An 18709-nucleotide genomic window follows, 5' to 3' on the forward strand; every position below is an offset into this window, starting at 1 on the left:
GACTTTAGCATATGTCACATTATGGAGTGCATATTAAGTTTAGTAATCTAAATAGCTACTTAATCCATAGAAAATAGACGCGCTGCAGTTGTGACAACAATGCGCCATTTTACAATCCAACAGGAAGACCCCGGAGCGCGCGAGACATGAAACCTCGCGCTTTATCGCGAGACCACACTGAGACCTCAGGATTTTGAGCCGTTATCGACCAGTCATGTTAAATTATTATTATTATTATGGCTTATACAAAAGTTATGTAAATTCTGGAGAGCGTAAATAACTTGTGCAAGTTATCCACCTACATCCGTGATTTATGTTAAACATTACACAAAGCGTGCAGCAAATGACTACGAGTTACCATGGTTACTGGATGCATCCAAACACAACATGACCCGACCAGCTGAGGAGCTACATATGGGCTTTAAGTCCCAAAATTAACAAAAATAATTTGGACACATCTGTAACTTGAGAGGTAAGTGCTGTGCTGTGAATGTAGATCTTAGATCACTGTACCTAATGAATATACAACTGATTTGCAATTGCAAACTCACATCACAAACATGGGGCCTACTAAAAACAATGATAATGTAAGGAGTATTTTCAAGAGGGCCTACCAGTTGACATAGAAAAAAGGAAAAATCATAACAAAAAAAAGATAAAACCGTTTTAAGAAGATAAAAAAGTTTTTAAACTGAGCAGTATTACAAACATGTTTTAGAAATACAAGTACAATTGACTTGATATAAGTGATATAAATATTATGATATCTTTTTGGATGCTTTTTTTTTACAATGATATTGTAGATGTTGATTTCATTGATGAAAGTAAATTGCACTAAAGTGATCCAAAGAGAAAAGATCCTTATTAATCAAGGCTGTGTCATTTCCCTTCCAGGCTCATAGAAACTGAAAAAATGTACAAAGTGGATTTGCCTTTAGACCAGTCCATAGAAAATGCTGTGGAGAGGCGAAGGTCTACAGAAACAGAGCGCAAGGCCCGGATCTTCAACACTCGGCTCCGTGTGATGGGTCTCGATGTTTCTGCTCTCGACCAACAGGTTCAGAAGAAAAAACACCAGCAAAACATGGAGATACAACGAGACAAAGCTTTCGGTAAGCTGTGGGAATGATGAGAGACAGGGAGCGGTTGGAATTAAATCAGTTGATCATATTTTTTGAGAGTCCCCCTGTAATAGTACTGTCATAGGCCTTCTCCTTTTACGAAATGACCCTTTACCAATAATGAGTTTTCATCCCAGGTGTCTTTATCTTTGTTGAATTGCAGATAAGCTGAGAGAGTATCACGATGAAGCTCTGCTGCAGCAAGACATTGATGAAAAAGAGAAACAAGACACTTTGCAAGCTGAGCTGACCCAGTATTGGGCCACTCATCAGTGTGTAGAGGACTCACGAGATGCTGATCTCAAGTGTGGCCTGAAGGGGGCGTTCAGTAGCACCACTCCAGAGGGTAAACTGGGGCCTGCCAGTATGACACTCTTTCAGGTATGTGCTTAATCTGCATGAAAGTCAAGTGGAACAAAATCCAGGGAAATGTTATCTAAATAATCACGTCTCCCACATTAAGCACTGTGTACTCATATACAGGGAGAGGATATTGGAGAGGAGCAAATGAGGAGAGAACAAATGAAAAGGACAGACAGAGATCTACGAGCACAGAAGGAAGACAATGAGAGAAAGCACGTGGGAGAAAAGCAAAGAGGTGGAAAAACACACACACACACACACCCACCCACACACACACACACACACACACACACACACACACACACACACACACACACACACACACACACACACTGTAGACACTGATGAGCTATCATTCTGTACCCTATAGCTTCTGTAAATTACACACATGCTTCATGCTTTCCTGCACAAACAATCACATACTCCTACGCCCAGCTCTTATTGCCAGGTGGCATTGATGGATGCACATCCCTGGAAGCTGTAATGTATGTGTGAGTGTGTCATTGAAGAGCTCTGTACGTATGAATACATCGTTTTCCCTCTAATGCAGGTGTCAAAAACTCACAGTAGGTGATTTGCAACTTGTGTGTGTGTCACAGAGATGATCGTCAACAAAGAGTTGGTGCTTCAGGACCTGAGGGGGGTTCAGCTACATGCATTAGACGAGGAGTGTAAGAAAGCTACCCGCATCGCACTCGACAACTACAATCATGCTCTGGTACAGTACACGCATGTGCACACACAGATGGACACACACACCACCCGCTGATGTGGATTCTCAAAGCAAAATCCACTGGGGTTTTGAGCCCTGACATGCTGTTCTCACATGGGATTTTGGAATTAAAATTGCTAATTGAAAATATTAAGTGATGCGTGCACACACTTGCTGCAGGCAGGCGGCCATCATATCATTTGATACCAAGCAACATGCATGGTTTAACGGCTTTGATGTATGCGTGGGCCTTGTCTGATTTTAAAAGCCCCCATTTAGCTGTCCCCTCATTTGCCTGAACGCACTCGGCTGAGTCCTCCATTGGGAGGTCTCATTATAAATCCTTCAGGTAGGCCTAATGGTATTTTTCATGACAATTATGTGGTTTCTCTAATAACCACTCACATGCACAATGCACAAGCAAATATAACTAACTGAGTGGATCTCTCAGGAGAACATTCACCAAATGGCTGGCTCCTCTATTTTATAACCACGTATTAGATGTTGGGTTTTGTGAAGCTCTTGCTATTTTAAACCATTGAGGGAATTATCAATCAGCTGTTTCTGGGTCAGTGGTAATAATGTTCACCATGTCCTGCTCCCTAAAGACTGCAGAGAGGGCAGAGAGACTGAAGGAGCAGCACAGGAGAGAGGAAATGGAGAAACGTGCAGAGATGCAGCACACTCTGACATCCGACATGATGACAGAGTGTGCAGAGGCAGCGGAGAGAGAGTTGGGAGGAAGGAGGGCGGCCCGGGTCCTGGTGGACAGGTGGAAGGGGATGAGCCCCGAGCAGCTGAGCGCCATCCACAGGGAGAGAGAAGAACAGCGCCAGGAGAGAGAGGTACTGAGGCACCATGAGTGATTCATCGTCGAGTCCCATCTTTCTTTACTCCTAGTTCCTCTGAAGTATTTGTTTCTATCTTTAAGGAACTGTGGTTCCCAACTTTTTGACTCGTGACCCCTTAAAATAAAACCACAGATGTGTGTCAAATTGAAGTAAAAGCATATTAGCGAAGGGAGGAACACAATTCTTCCTAACCAAATTATCTGTGTTAGACATAGTCTAAAATGTCCCAGAACCAGCAAACTAATGTATTGACCCTTTGTGGCCTGTATAACCTTTGAGTACATTTAAACATATCTTGACAGGATGAGACCAAAGACATAGTAAAAGTATAAATAAATAAAAATCAGTTCTTCTTACCCAAGAATAGAGAAAAAAGTAATTTTTTATAAATAAGCATATTATATGAAGCAGAAACATGTTTTTTTCTCCCTTCTTGTCCTTTTTCTAACCATCTAAAACCCCTCAGATTGACCCTGAGCCTTTTGGTCATGTCTTAACACTTCCACTCAGGTTGATCATTTAGAACTTTGTTTTCTTGCCATCTTTAGAGACAACGTGACGCTGAAAAGATTCAGAATGCAGCTTGGGAACTCCAGCTGCTGAAGCAGTCCAGAAAAGCAGAGGAGGAGGACAGGAGAGCAGAAGAGCTGAGGAGAGAGAAGAGGATTCAGACGGATCATTACAACATGCAGCTGGCCAGAGAGCAGCAGGAACAGTAAGCACAAACAAAACTATTCGGTCACTACTAGTCAGCAAATGTATTCTGGGTATAGGTGATGAAGTGGAATTTGGATTAAGATTACAGTCTTTGTAAACAGTTTCTCACTGCGTGTTTGTGTCTGTGTCCCCAGTCAGGAGTTCCTGAACAAGAAGCTCTACACCAACAAACCCAGCAAGGACTACTTTCATCAGTTCAACACCAGCTCCCGCTGACCCCACACTGCCCCCCCTGACAATGTGATAATAAAATCTCTTAATTGCTCACACTCAATGTTAATTGAATCTTCATTAAGTCATACTTGCTGAATTCAAAGTGACATGGCATGGATTTTATTCCCAGATAGGCTACTTGTGACAAAGAAGGAACCCTTTTATTGGTACAGATTGTAGTGGACATGTTTTATTTTTCACTCATAAATTCAGTTACAGTGGTAGATTCATAATGCAGTTACAGTTATATTGGCTCAACCCAACTCTTGTCGTTCAGCAATGATACCCGAAGGTACCATCCGTCCCATTGTGCTCACCACTCTCCACAAAGAGGCACATCTACACCCCGGCTGCACTCCCTTCTCCTCCTTCCTCCCCTTATTTCTCTCACCACTCCCCTCCTACTCAGGCATTGTTGTTTTAGAATCTGTCCGCTTTTTTGAGTTGTGAAGAAGCAGCTCTTATCAAACCAATTCACTTTTCTTTTTTTTTTTTACAGATTTTGATGTTTGAGATATTAAAAAAGGGGGAAAACAAGAGCGGAAAAGCAAAGGCCTGTGTCCTCAGCTTTCCCCTTGACACATGAAAAGCAAAGAGTGGCAGTCGAGTGAGTATCTGTGTGTGTACACTCATTCCTCATTCAAAGCTAACATTTGCCCTGAACACTGACAAACACAGATGTTTAGCAGCAGATAGTCAAGTTAGAATATTGGCATATTGTGTGGCCTTTATCACTCCTATATGAAAATAGAATAATTTTTTTTAAAAAGCTTTATTTGTCCTCAGTGTCTGTGTAACCAACAGTAGGGAGTTTACACACACCTCCTTCAGTGCCACTAGCCTGTTTAGACATCCCATATACTTTACCTCAGGGACTGTCAGGTGGTGTTTGGCCAGTGTCAAGCTTTTATTTGGATAGGGAGAACTGAGGCAGCGACGTTGCATATACATGTAGGTACTCCCTGTGGTATGCACAAACCAGCTCACTGCATCTCATAACTGCATCAGACTGAAACTCCACAGATATTCACTGCGCTGCAATGCATTATGGGCATAAACGCAATCTTAGCTTTTATTGAAATGGAACTACTACTATCACTAAATGACACTAATGTACATTGTTTTGGATTTTCAATATGTTTGCAAACATCTACAGAACAATTTGAATGTTTCCCCTTTTTATTTTTTTCCCCACCTCAACCATGACATTTTTTTTTGCTAAAACAGCCAAATTTCACTGCAATTATTTGTCAAAAGTGGAAAGTTTGCATTTATAGCAATAGTACAAAGAAGAAAAATTACAACTTGCAACACTTTAAACTAAGTTAAGTGGTTTCAAACCTGCACATTTTCATATCAAACATGGTTGGGTTCATCAAAACAATCTTTAAGGGTTGTATTTACATTCTGTGGAGGAAAAAAACGGTTCTTCACATAACCACTCCAGCATTTTGTAGCTCAGATCTTCTTTTAATCAGTAGCATGTAAATACAATGTCTGCCCAGCTCTGAAAAGAATACATTCTCTGTGTTTGATGTAAATACCAACTGCTTGCCTTAATTATACATCAACTGGCAATAATTACACCTGTCTGCAATATCAACTTGCAATGAAAAGGGTCTGAAAATAAAACATGAGTGTCTGCCCACAAGACTCCACTCTCTGATCTGTAAATATACATAAATACTGCTCCTCAAACAGTTAGCGAAGTATGAGATGAACAGGTAGGAAAAGATTGTTAATTAGAGACAACAATGTTTTTAATACAGTGTAGAAAGAGACAAAGACACACACAGAAAGCTACACATAGGTCTCGACACAAAAAAATTACAATATCATTTCCAATAATGACATTACACTTCTGGTGGGAAGGCGAGAGAGTAATGACATCAATCTGGTGCTCTATGTAGACCCAGCAGGCACAGGAACTTATAAGGAGCATGTACATATCTATAATACTGTATTATGGCTAAATAGATAGATGTAGATGCAGCTATATACACCAGATGCTACTCAGCATGTTCACAGCAAGTTCCCCTTAATGCATCCAATGCTATTTATAGTAAGAAACTTGGCTTAACTTAGTTTCAATGAAAACATCTTGATCTCAGTAATATGTCAATAAAGAGAAGTCATGAGTTGTATATAAATAGTGTAGAAAACAATATGAAACAATTATGATATAAATAAAAATAGCAGATAACAAAAATGACTCATTAGTAAAAAAGAAAACAATGTCACTTGGAGGTACAATCTGAGACGTCAAATGGTAAAAAAAAATACAAATGTGAGAATTAATATAAGGCCTGATAAATATCAGACTTTTGACAGCAGGATGTGCTGTCTGTTTCCCCGCACTAGGCTCTACCATCAGCCTCATCTTTCAATGCTCTACTCTGCATCTATATATAGGATTGTCCCTACAACCCCTCTGATATTTCTACCTGTAGCACATTCTGTCTTTATCTTTCTTTAGAGTTGTCTGCAGAGAGAAAGAAAGGGAGAGAAATGAGTGTTAGTCATGATGTCAACTAGACAGATAAAAGGAGGGATGTTGGGGGGGAGGGTAAAAAGACATCTTCAGGTCAGTCAAACTTATTTGTCCACTACTTTGTCCACTACTTTGGACACGCCTTTGGTCAAAACAGTCCAGTCGATCAGATGACTGCCAGGGGCATTTGGATAGTCAATATATTGATTGTGTATCAAGTTGGTAAACTACAGATCAGCAAGTCGGTAGGGAACAGGAGCGTATGGGCACATTAGTGTTGACATGTTGAGGTCTGGCGGCCCCCAAAGGATGCGAAGGGGCTTAATCAAGGATGGGGACTGAGTTGGGCATGCCGTTGGTAGCCGGGGAGACAGCGGGGGGGTTGAGCGGGGAGTTGTCTGGCAGGCCATGCAGGGCATCCCCACCCTCGCTGGGCCGGCTGAACTGACTGACCAGAGACTCATCCATGTTGAGCTCCGTGGTGATGGCGCTGCTGCCGTTGAAGTCCAGGTTGTCCTCGCTGCACAGCTTGCTCTCCTCCCCCAGGGACGGCTGGCTGGCAGTGCGCTTCTCCTCAAGGTCACTACAGGTTGTGATAGCACAGAGGAGGTCAAAAGCAAGACATATTATTATTTGCAATGTAAAAAAGGGTGACATTATTATTCAGAAATCTTTCTCTCTGAAAACATCCCGCTATATGACTACATGCAAGCTGAATATACGTTAACTAAGAGCGGCAACAAGTGCAAACGAAAACAAACAAAACAATGAATTAGTAGATTAAATATTATGATATTCAACTAACTTTTTTAAGTAATTCCAAAATGAGATAGTTCATGTCCTGCTTCTCTTGGTCTTACATAGAGATGGAAAGTAACTAAATACATTATTCTTAATATAATTCTTAGGAATACATGTGATGTACGTATGTATTTACATTATACAAACTATATTCAATCAAAAACTATGATCTTATTATTTATATCAGAAGGAATTAACAAGGTACTTGGCAGTTTGTTAAGAAATATAAAATATAATATTGAATTAAAATCAAAATGTAATTAAATGGGCTGTAACATTATTTAATCAATAATTATAATCAAAAAATATGTAATATATTGTATTTCAATTGGCCATTTTCATTGTTGTCTTTATTTACTTTGGTAAATTAAACTTGAATTACATTTTGAATACTTTTAGTACCGTTTTGCATGCAGGGATTTTACCTGTACTGTATGTGTAGTAGTATGAGATTTTACCTGTATGTGTATATGTAGTACGAGTATTTCTACAGTGATATATTTCTACTTTTACTAAAGTTAAATATCTCAGTATCTCTTCCACTACTGGTCTTACATTCTAGCAAATGTGTATGTTTGGGCTTTCGACGGATCAAACAAGATTTTTGATAAGGACACCTTTGGCTAAAAGATGGAAAAATAACATCAGATTAAATGATAGGGGAAATACTTGTGTTGCAGCCCAAATACAGCATAATACAGATTGTACAAAATGTTATAGGAAAGTCAGTGGGTAAGTCAAGCATTGCCAGGGGATAATAAATAAGTGAGTTTGGGTTAGCAATTAACATCGCAGCATACCTTTCTAGAGATCTGCTTAACAGGAGCAGGCGTCAGGGAGAGGAGGGACAATGAGAGGGACACAGAGGGTTAGGAAAAGCATTGCAGGGGAATCAGGCCTTTGTTAGGAGTTGGGATTTAAATGATGTATAAAACAAACACCAGAGGACGAGTTGCATTCAGATGACAAACCTGTACTCTCCAAAAGTCTCATCCTTCATAGGCCGAGCTTCCGAGTCCATCGGACCCTCCTCCTTATCTTTCACTGCAAAGGAGATTATTGGATTTTATTATCAGTAAGATCTCAACCATGTTTCTCTCTAAGCCACTGTCTCAGACATCGATAATGACATTCTGTCTCACAACAAGATAGGTTTCAAAAAAGGAGTTTGTGTCTGTGGAGAATCTAGAGATATCATCTTTTTATAAATGTGGTTTAAAGTTTGATGTTTAACTTAATTTTTCATCTGACTTTCAGTATAATCAATACTACTCTGAATATTCTGTTTTAATCCCAAACAATTTAAATAATTAATCGCTTAGAAGTATAATGCCGGTGGGTATGGTCAGATTTATTTTTCAATTACTCCTTGCTTTTAGCTCAGTCAATGAAATCTATACGTGTTCTCCCTCCTGTGGAAACGGATCAAAGGCCTCTTTTCTCTGACCAGTCAGACAGTTAGCCTGCAGGTTGCAGTTACTCTCCTGCTTTGAGATGATTATTTCACAGTCCTTTTTAGGGCAGAACCTCTTACTGTCACAGTAAGGAAGTGCAGGCTTCAAGGTCTGTTTCACGACATGCTTCATGTGAAGGCTGCCAGGGAGAAGGTTGGTAGAGATTTCAAGCATGATCCTATCTTAAAGTGGACCTATTATGCTATATTGGAAAAATATATTGTAGGGCCATACCTATACAAAACATGTCTTTGAAGTTTTTTGCTTCAAATACCAAACAGATCACCCATTGTAGCCATGCCTCATTCTGCTCAAACCCCTCTTTTGCAGCCCTGTTAGAGAAACGCGGATTTTGGGTCCTTAGCTTGAAAAAAAAAAAGAGGAGGCGGAGCTAATGCCTGATCAGAATTCTACCGGAGATAAAGTTAAATTCTGCTTTGATAAAACGCCATCCTGTTCTAAACCACATCAAAGATTATTTCTGAAACAGTATGGAGCTCAAATGCTTTTTCTCTTGTAGGTTTATCACAAGGTGAGTTCCTTTTTTTATTTCCTGATTTTTAAACACATGTGCTCTTCAGTACAGGTTAGCTCTGAGTGTTAGCGAGGCTTGCTAATGTAAACAAAGTCAGGTATTGTTTCTGATAGCAATTTTCTGTGGGTCCGCTGCCGATTTGACGTCAGATCGGCAGCAAATCTGTATCCGCTCGTTGTACCGCTGTTTTAAAAAGATTTGGGTACGGAGGAAAAGAGAGAAAGTATACATATCACATTAGTGATGTATAAAATACATTTTGCATGATAGGTCCCCTTTAAGAAAAATCGTGTTCATATGGTGCATTTCTCTAACTGCTTGGCTTCTTTTTCTAACGCAGTATTATTTTTATTATCGGACAGCTTTATGGCTTTATGTCGGCTGTCCCCAAACAGCATATGTAGAGTATGACACAGCAGTTTTCGAACACTGTTATTTTTACACAGAAAGAATAGAGAAAACAATACATTCCTAAAGAAAAGTTGGATTTTACCATTTTCTGTCACAGTGAAACCATTTTAAATGTAAACATGTAATATCTCTCATGATTAATGCTTAACACGTATCATGATAGGCTGCACTTGCCTGAGTATTTCCCCCCTTTACTCCTCTTGATGAAGCAGAGGATGAGCAGTATCAGCAGCAGCAGCAAGATGGCACACACAACGCCGATTAACCAGCCTTGTGGAGCAAAGCTGGGCTCCACCTCCGTCACTTCTTCATAGGGAAAAGAACCGGGAGAAGGAAAGAAAAAATAGCTTGTTTTTTTCATATTGGGGATACAGGATGAAAATATCAGAGCAGTGGAAAGGATAAAAAAAGGTAGGAAAAAGAAGATAAAAGAGGGACACAAATCTAGAGCGAAAGAGACAGAGCGTTATGCAATCTGACAGGGTGGCTGTACACTGGGGAAACAAAGAAAACAGCAAAATACCCCAAACAAACATGAGTAATGGATATTTTCATATGGCTAACCAAGCTCTCTGTTCAAGAGTCTTTGAAAGCTCTTCACAGGCAGTGGGAAGAAGTGCAATACACTCTCTGCAGGATGTGGCTTTATATTTAGATGTGGGAAGCCCAGAGGAGAGAGCAGAGAAAGATGAAAGAGAAAGAGGATGAATGAAGCCAGAACGCTCATAGTACCCGTTCCCTCTGTGTCAATGTCAGTCTCCCAGAAGGTGGTGTTGCTGTAGGTTAACAGTACACGATAATGAGAGCCAGGAGTCAGGCCCTGGAGCTGGAAGAAAGACAGAGAAGAGTCCACCTTCTCTGTTTTCTTCCATTTAGTTCCATCTGCAGAGACATGACATGAGCATTGATTTCCTTTTTATTTTCTAATTGTTAACAGTTGAACATAATAAGGTTTTTCTTATGGAGTTAAAGTGTAGATATTATACCATTTTTGTTGAGATAGTGGATATGGAAGTCAACATTCCTGTGTCTCTTTTTGGCCACCCAGGTGAAGTTTATAGAGTTTTCCCCAGCAGTGTAGTGGATTTTTGCAGGAGGCGCTGCAAGACATTCAGATAGAGGAATCACATTTTGAATCTTGTACAGGTTTTTTCAAAGTCAAACTTTGGAAAAGGCTCTCTTATCACCTCTTAGTTATATAATAGTTTTGCTACATTTCTGGATGCATATTGGATCATGATTATATTATGTGACATTCAACAATTGAGCCAAGATACCATTATATGGCTATTTGACATAATTTCAGACTATACACAATTCATATAAAAGGTCTATCCTAGGGCATTTTATAGTTTCTGACGTTTGGAAGATGGGAAAACAATCATTCATTTTTCCAGAAGGACTGTATTTCTTTACTCTAATTTGCTCTTGTGTTAATCGGGTTTGTACCTCCATCCAGCGTGGTGGCACCCTCCCTCATGATGGCCTCTCCTTCCCCTAAAGCGGTGCACCCCTTCAGGAAGAAACGGTAGTGGCTGTGGCGGTCCAGGCCCTTCAGGGTGAAGTGAGTGGCTGTGGGGTCGTCTATTGACTCTAACTGCAGGGGGCTATCCTCACTCTCCACAACTGATCACCGACAGCAGAAAAAACATTCAATCACAACTTGATCATCAACATGGTTCGTTATGGGTGTCACATTGTCTGACTGATGAGCATCATTAGGAGGCTATGCTTTGACATGTTTCTAACAGTATTGATTTGAAAAGTATTGGTTGGTGTCAGTCCACTGCTGACGTTCTTATTGGTGTCTTTGATGCAGCATAAAACCACATATTAAACAGGAGAATTAATGTGCCTGATATTTGTAGAATAGGGGTAACAATGCTCACTCTGTTGGTACTGCAGGGCATATCTAACGAGGACTCCATTGGGATGGTCAGGTGGCGTCCAGCGGAGGGTCATTTCTGTCTCTGATTGGCTGTCCAGCATCAGGGACATGGGAGGACCGGGAACTAGCAGGAACACAAACAGTCCTCATTAAAATGCACATGGCTTAAAGGTCCCATGTGTTGCTTTTCTGGTTATTACCCGTCCCCTTGTGTGTTATGTAGCTTTTTATTCATGTGAACGGTCTGCAGAGTCACAAACCCTCAAAGTACACCCTGTAGCGAGTAAAACTCTAACACAGAAAAGACCTGTCTATGCTGCCCCAGAACGCCTCGTTGGAGATTTTTCTTTTTCCATTGTTGTCTTCTTGGGCATAGTGACGTATTTGGGTATAGTTACGTTACGTCCGCGGAGCCGTTACGTTAAGTCTGTGGACTTCCTCACACACACACACTCAATATTTTCTCAGCTGCAGCTCCGCCGATTCCTCCGCCTGAGACGGCGGGACGCGGCGAGGCTGTGAGTCTGTGTGTGAGCACACACACAAACTCCCAGCCAGGCTGCGGGTGTGTGTGTGTGTGTTCGGGCTGGGTTTCGCTGTCTCGCAGACGGCCACTGGGCTCACAGGGAGGGGGGAGCAGGAGCTCCAACAAGCCGTTTAGGACAGAGAGTGAATACACATACTATACAGAGATGCTGTACGAGAAACCAATGTGAGTTTGGAAAATTGCACAATATAAATCTATTTTAGTAGACCTCAACAATGGAATTATGATCAGTAGAAATGGCCATGACATGGGACCTTTAAAAGGAATTATGATACTGTTTTGATCTCCTGTCAACTATTTCCTCCAACAAGTGCAAGCTCAATAATCCCCCTCCTTCTCTTGACTGACCTCCATTCAGCCAATATCTGGATAACAGTGCAATTTCCTCTGTTGTAATCCACTATCCATCCTTCCCTTTGCCTTTGTCTTTCACTCCTCACCTGCTTCATCCATCACCTCCCCCCATTTCAGCCACATCGCCCCATCCCTCTTTCGACACGGTTCTTCCTCTCTTTATCATTCTCACCTCCTTCGCTAGTGTTGAAGGACAGCGTCTCAGAGGGGGGGTCCCTCTCCTTTGCTGTTGAACACAGCGACAGCCAGGTCGTAGTGGGAGTACGGTCTGAGATCACTGATCAGCTTCTTCTCCTCGGTGGTCTCCACCACCACAGGGCTCTCCGGCTCCCTGGACCTCCGCCCTCGGTGGTGGCCCCTGGAGCCGGTTCTAGTCACGTAAACCTGGCGCAACAAAATCAGTTATGATAAAATTGTTAAAAAGTAAAGTCATGGGTTTGGGAATTTGAATGTTTAAACCATGTTTTGATATCACGAAAATTAATTGTGTCAGGGCCATTGTAGTTGAAAGAATTTAGCCTAGATGCTTTTCTTATCTCAGAAAATATCAAAGTTATTTTAGTCTAGATGGAAATAGGGGTCCACGCGCACCCCTCGGAATTTTTTATGCCACCTGATTTTTCTTAATCCTTAAAGTGTCTACTTTCAGAATCTGCCAGGTGCCAAGCTGAAATAATGTCCAAAAGGCTCCATTTTTAACCCTTTATTGCACCTAACCCAAAACCGAAACATTAAAATGTGATGTAGCAAGAGGCATAACCTTTGAAGTAAACAACATACAGAGACAAATGAATACATTTTTCCATACAATTCTGACCCTAGGAATTCAATGGGATGGTTATTTTTGACATTTGACAACATTTTGACTGTATTTCTGGACAAAAACAGCAAGAAATGACCAAACATGTGTGTATGACCAACTACCTTTTCATTTTTTAAAGTGCATAGTGAATATTCGTTCACAATCAGTTTTTTTCTAATACTTTAAGTGTTTATTTTTGGATTATATTGGGTACCAAGCTGATGATGTTGGTGACCGGGGCTCGGCAGTTGGTTGACAGTTGGTTGCCGTTGGTTACCTGGTACCTGGCTACCTGCAGATGGCAATCTCCCACTGGTTTCTTTGGGAACAATCTCAAGGATTTTCTTAGTAAGTATTATTAATAATTATGATTAACTATTATTAAGATATACCTAATAGTCATATACAAGTAATTCTTCAACAAAAGGTATACAGAAATCACATCTGTAATCTTGACTAAGTAGTGTTGGTAGCTAGCTAAATTGGTAGCTAGCTAAGTTGGTAGCTAGCTGAGTTGATAGCTAGCTAATGTTTTTCAGCATTTTCAGGCTGATTACTCACTACTAACAATAGGGAAAAGGAAAAAACATTGTATTCTTGACTATAGTGTTGGTAGATAGCTAAGTTAGTAGCTAGATAATGTTTTTCTTTATTTTCAGTTTGATTACTCATACTAACCATAGGAAAAAGGAAACATTGTATACTTCATCATTTGGTCGTCCTCAGAGTGTTGGTAGCTATCTAATGTTTCTAATTTCTTTATTCAGGCTGATTACTTCATAAACTGCTGACAATGGGGAAAAGGAAACATTGTAACACAGCTGAAGTGCCTCCAAAGAGGATTAGATCGATAACATGTATTTTACATGTCTCAACTTCTGAGTATGGTAATTTTATCATGCTCGGCAAATGCAAGGGGGGGGGGGCAAGCGAGAAGCTATCGTATCTACACAGTGTTCGTGATATGAGACTGCGAAACAGCCACCTCACCATACCGCATGAAGGATATTTGTGACCAAATACCATTGACGTTAGAAGGCTTTGCCTTTGGATAAAACTGGCTATCATCAAAACTGCTACAAAACCTTCACAGGGAAATTGGATCGTTTAAAAGTGTCAAAGGCTTCTACATCTGGTGAATCCTCGTCATCAGGCGCACACACACACTGCGGTACTTTTCCCACAAAAGGCGCTTTCACACTGCGGTACTTTTCCCACAAAGGTTCATGTGAACTTAGTTAATGTGAACTCTTTTATCGCGTTCACACCAAAAAGAGCCGGTACTAAAATTAGTTCATGTGAACCTTTTTACCTCTTTTGTGAGAAAAGAGCTATATTTCTGATTGGCTGGAAGGATTGCAAACCACGCCCCGCAAAACTCCCAAAAAGTTTTGTGAAGCCGCCATTTTATTATCCTCGCATTAGCATTAGCCCAGCGCAGAAACGCAGAGAGACTAACTTATGGCAACACAAAATAAAACATGGGAGCGGTGGAGATGAGGAGGTGTCGGCGTTCTGGCTAGTGATGTGTCGGTCGCGAACGAGCCGGCTCAAAGAGCCGGCTCTTTTAAGTGAACGACGGGAGCCGGCTCTCGCCCGCGAACGAGCCGGTTTTTTTTTTTTTTGGGAGGGATCTAGATCGGCTTGAAGGCACATTATGCAATGTGCACATTATCCCGCTTATTACATGGCCACATTCTCAACAAAGTAACGACATGACTCCCAATATTAATTGAAATGCTTTTATGGATTTAGAAAATGATTTTATTGATTTAAAAAATAGTTTTATGTATTGATTTAAATTGACATGCATCCGCTAAGAAAAGTAGTCCGTTGTTACTGTTTGAACTAACGTAGCAACAGCAGGAACTGCTTCGATAGTGTTTTTGAGGAGCTTTTTGATTACAGATTTGAAAACATCGTTGCTTGCTTTAAAAGTAGCACAATTCATTATGTCAAACCTTGGAAAGTATCTAGATATCCCTGCCCTAATGCCAAAGGAACTGCACACTGAATATGTGTCGCCGTTTGATGTCTATGTCTGGGCCGCTGCGTAAAAAGGAGGGTTTCTGCCCCATTACTTCTCTTCTTACTTCTATAAGAATAAAACACGGAGGACGGAGATCTCTTTTTCTCCCCCTCTTCTGACAGCCCAGCAGCTGATCTCAAAGCACGCTCCCCTCTCCTGCAGGGGGGCGTGGTCAGCTGCAGCTCACAGAATCAGCCCCTGCCAAAAACAGCGCTGGAAAGAGCAAATAGAGCGAAATGAGGTATGGCTAAAATGCAGGATATTTTTGGTCTAGCCTATATAGTCTATATTTTTTTATATAAAAAAAGATATTTATATACTTTATATAGGTCGATACAGTAACCCCTTATCTGTTTTGTGTAGCGTGGTTCTACAAGCAAGTCAATGCATTCATTGGGTGGTATCAGAGAGTTACAAGGGTCTGTAAATGCAATGAAAACAATTGGCCACAGCAAATCATTTATATTAAACATGTAATTTTTACTTTTGAATACTTCAGTACAAAGGATATAATCAATAATTTAAGTGATATATGTGTACACATATAAATCATTAGTCAAAACAGGGCTACATTTGATTTAATTAAAAGGTATAATATGTGGTAAACTGAAGAGCCGTTTGGGAGCCGAAAGAGCCGGCTCTTCTTGGTGAGCCGAGCCAAATGATCCGGCTCACCAAGAAGAGCCGGAATTCCCATCACTAGTTCTGGCGATTTACTCGGAAGGCTTCAGTAGAAGCTGCTGGGAGTCCCAGCAGCTTCTACTTAAGCCAGTCCCTAACTCCGGGGACTTCCGGCCGGGGACTCCGGGTGGCAGTATACGCCGTGAAGTGGTTTGTGGCCTGCCAGTAAACCCAAAGCAGAAGAAGAACAAGTGACGTCAGCGGCTTCATTTGCCTAATCCTCCCCCAGGGACTTTTTCCAGTGTGAACGCGATCTGTACTTAGTTCATGCGAACTAAAGAGTTCACATGAACTAAGTTCACATGAACCTTTGTGGGAAAAGTACCGCAGTGTGAATGCGCCTCATGATAAAGGACTCCCTACGCCAGGCATCCTCAAAGTCCGGACTTAGGTCCGGATCCGGACCGAACCACAACTGTCTCTGGACTCTGAGCAAATTATACTTTTCATATGTATTATCTGTGTTATCTGCGAGACATCGCCACAACACAACGAGTCAAAATTCTCCGCTATGTCCACTGCAAACAGCGCTCTGCATATCTGACTGTTCCACTGTCTGTGTGTATCTGTCAACGCATTGGTCCAATCACATTCAGCATCCCCTCAGCGTTTTTTCCCCCCACCAACAGTCTGCGAATCAGAGGCACAGTAGGGCGGGTCTTCGCGGAATGCGGGTGGGGAAAAAAGCGTGAGTCGGTCGAGTCAGAGCGAGAGTTTAAAAAAAGAAAAGTCAGAGCGAGAATTAACAGCTTATCTAGTTGCATCTGTACTGTAGCTAGTAGCCTAGTTTCACCTACCGGGGTGGCATGGGGTGGCAACTGCCACCTTCAAAATAGGCCTTGCCACCCAGCTGCCACCCCAGTTGGCAGCTTTGTTTTGAAAGAAAAGTTGTGGCTCATCGGACCTTTATGAGAGAAAGTCTCTAATGTCCGAGTGCAAGTGAATGCAGCACAAGACGCACGTCTTGTAACCCCTCCCCCGGTCCTGGCGCGAGCGTGGAAATATGATTGGTGGCGATTTCATTTGAACGGGACGGCGCAAAACGAGAAGCATTCGGACCCAAGTACTGAAGGAATGAGGTATTTGCGGTCTACACTGACAGAGAAGAGACTGTCAAGTTTGGCTGTACTCAGCATTGAATCAAAACGCACTAAAGCTGTTGATCTTAATAAGTTTGTGAGGCGTTTTGCTGAACAACATGGTAATCGCTGCATTCAGCTGTAATAGACATGTCAACTTGATGCTCTGCTCACGGATGAGCATACACAACTGTTAAGATAATGACCTTATGTGTGTAACATTTAAATATATTTTTTTCTTTGAGGGGGTCTGCCCCCAAAAAACAGTTTGAAGTCCTGAGAAAGTCAAATAAGACGGTGTGTAAAACTACACTGCACAGCCAAAAAAAGTAACCACTTTGATTGAACTAGGCCAGCAGGTAAGGGCTTTCCACTGGATAATAACTGAAGTATAAAATAATGCATGACTGAAGTGATGGAGACCATGTTGAAGGCAAACAAAAAGAGGAAATAACAGGTCAAATCAAGCAAATCCCCCTCTCAGATTCCACAGCAACCAGAAGAACATAAATACTGGCTGGTGATTTGATTCATCAGCTTTGTGATGGAATAAAAAATGCACAGTGCATTTCCTTAGCTGTGGATGAGTCCACTGACACCACTGACAATGCTCAGTTGCTGGTGTTTGTGAGTTTTTATGATGAGGCAAAGGGGGAGTTTGTTGAAGATGTGTTGGGCCTGACGAACCTCAGTGGACACAGAAGGGGGCAAGCCATTTATAAAGCACTAATGGAAATGCTGAATGAAAGAGGGTGCAGCTGCCTTTATTCATAACTGTGCAGCTCTTACACTGCGTCTCTGAGGGGTCAAGCACAGACACAATAACAATGAAAACTGCTGCATACAGATTATTTTTTGTTTTTGCAACCTCGAGTTAAGAATCTTGTTGCAATTGTTTAAAAGTTTGAATGACCGTAATAAACGGACCTTTGTCTTATTGAAACATTTCTTTGGACCTTTAAGATTTGTATTTGAGTACCCCTGCTCTACGCCATCCCAAATGTCTCTCAAGTCAAACTGAAGGGGCTCGGTGTTGTCTGTGACAAAACAACAACCAAGTTCAAGGGGAAGACTGAAGAGCTAAAAAAGTTTCAGAGTTGGAAACACAAAGAACCAGCCTGGAAAGTTATCGAACCTAGGGCACAGGAATTGAAGAAAGAGGATCTTTATCGCAAGGTGCAGGGCAAGGACCTCTTTGCTATGGAAGCTCAGTATCATCCAATATGCAGAAATAACTTCAACAATGAGTACCAAAACCATGAGCGTGGAAGGAAGAGAGGAAAAAAGGCAGCAGACAACATTGACAGCCCGGCGGCCCGGAAAATGGCAGCACATGACAAGTCCTATTGTGTAGTAAAGGATTACATTCTTAGGAATGTGGTTGAACACAAAGAAGTCGTCCAGCTAAGATCCATGTGCAACTTGTACAGGAAGACACTGGAAGGGGAAGGTTTTCCTAATCCTGAATACTGCAGTGAGAAATTGGCAAGACGTTTACAAGGAGACAAAGACATATCTCGTGAACTCACATTCTCAAAGGTACCACACCATGGTTGTCTTGAGTTGAACCTTATATACAGCTCAGGCATTACTCTAGATGAAGCAGTTAAATGTGCGTACAAACTTGGAACATCTGATCAACTACAAGAAGCAGCACTCA

The 18709-nt window shown here is 41.4% G+C and overlaps 2 protein-coding genes across 2 annotated transcripts in view; one reads left to right on the forward strand and one right to left on the reverse strand.

Annotated features, from left to right (window-relative positions):
* Window positions 1-4: 4 nt before the first annotated feature.
* On the forward strand, window positions 5-4163 carry ribc1 (RIB43A domain with coiled-coils 1). Its single transcript, XM_034209045.1, has 8 exons — window positions 5-472; window positions 895-1112; window positions 1285-1502; window positions 1605-1719; window positions 2084-2202; window positions 2805-3041; window positions 3596-3762; window positions 3899-4163. Exons 2-8 carry the CDS (start codon window positions 914-916, stop codon window positions 3978-3980), a joined length of 1137 nt encoding a protein of 378 aa, XP_034064936.1. The 5' UTR covers window positions 5-472; window positions 895-913; the 3' UTR covers window positions 3981-4163.
* The window catches only part of l1cama (L1 cell adhesion molecule, paralog a), a 56747-nt gene continuing 42189 nt past the window's right edge, over window positions 4152-18709 (reverse strand). The window contains 10 exon segments of the mRNA XM_034209043.1: window positions 4152-7051; window positions 8070-8081; window positions 8241-8313; window positions 9844-9975; window positions 10402-10551; window positions 10656-10769; window positions 11119-11295; window positions 11559-11681; window positions 12631-12670; window positions 12672-12842. Of these exon segments, the coding sequence (XP_034064934.1) occupies window positions 6790-7051; window positions 8070-8081; window positions 8241-8313; window positions 9844-9975; window positions 10402-10551; window positions 10656-10769; window positions 11119-11295; window positions 11559-11681; window positions 12631-12670; window positions 12672-12842 (1254 nt within the window). The 3' untranslated portion in view covers window positions 4152-6789.

Source organism: Gymnodraco acuticeps, unplaced genomic scaffold (assembly GCF_902827175.1).
Source record: "Gymnodraco acuticeps unplaced genomic scaffold, fGymAcu1.1, whole genome shotgun sequence".
NCBI classification, from domain to species: Eukaryota; Metazoa; Chordata; class Actinopteri; order Perciformes; family Bathydraconidae; genus Gymnodraco; species Gymnodraco acuticeps.

What these genes read in the sequence shown, in the direction of transcription:
- ribc1 (XM_034209045.1), top strand. Translation starts at nt 914, where the DNA reads ATGTACAAAGTGGATTTGCCTTTAGACCAGTCCATAGAAAATGCTGTG. An exon ending in CCAGTATGACACTCTTTCAG is followed by an intron (nt 1,503 to 1,604) that starts GTATGTGCTTAA and finishes ACTCATATACAG; the next exon opens with GGAGAGGATATTGGAGAGGA. An exon ending in GCCAGAGAGCAGCAGGAACA is followed by an intron (nt 3,763 to 3,898) that starts GTAAGCACAAAC and finishes CTGTGTCCCCAG; the next exon opens with TCAGGAGTTCCTGAACAAGA.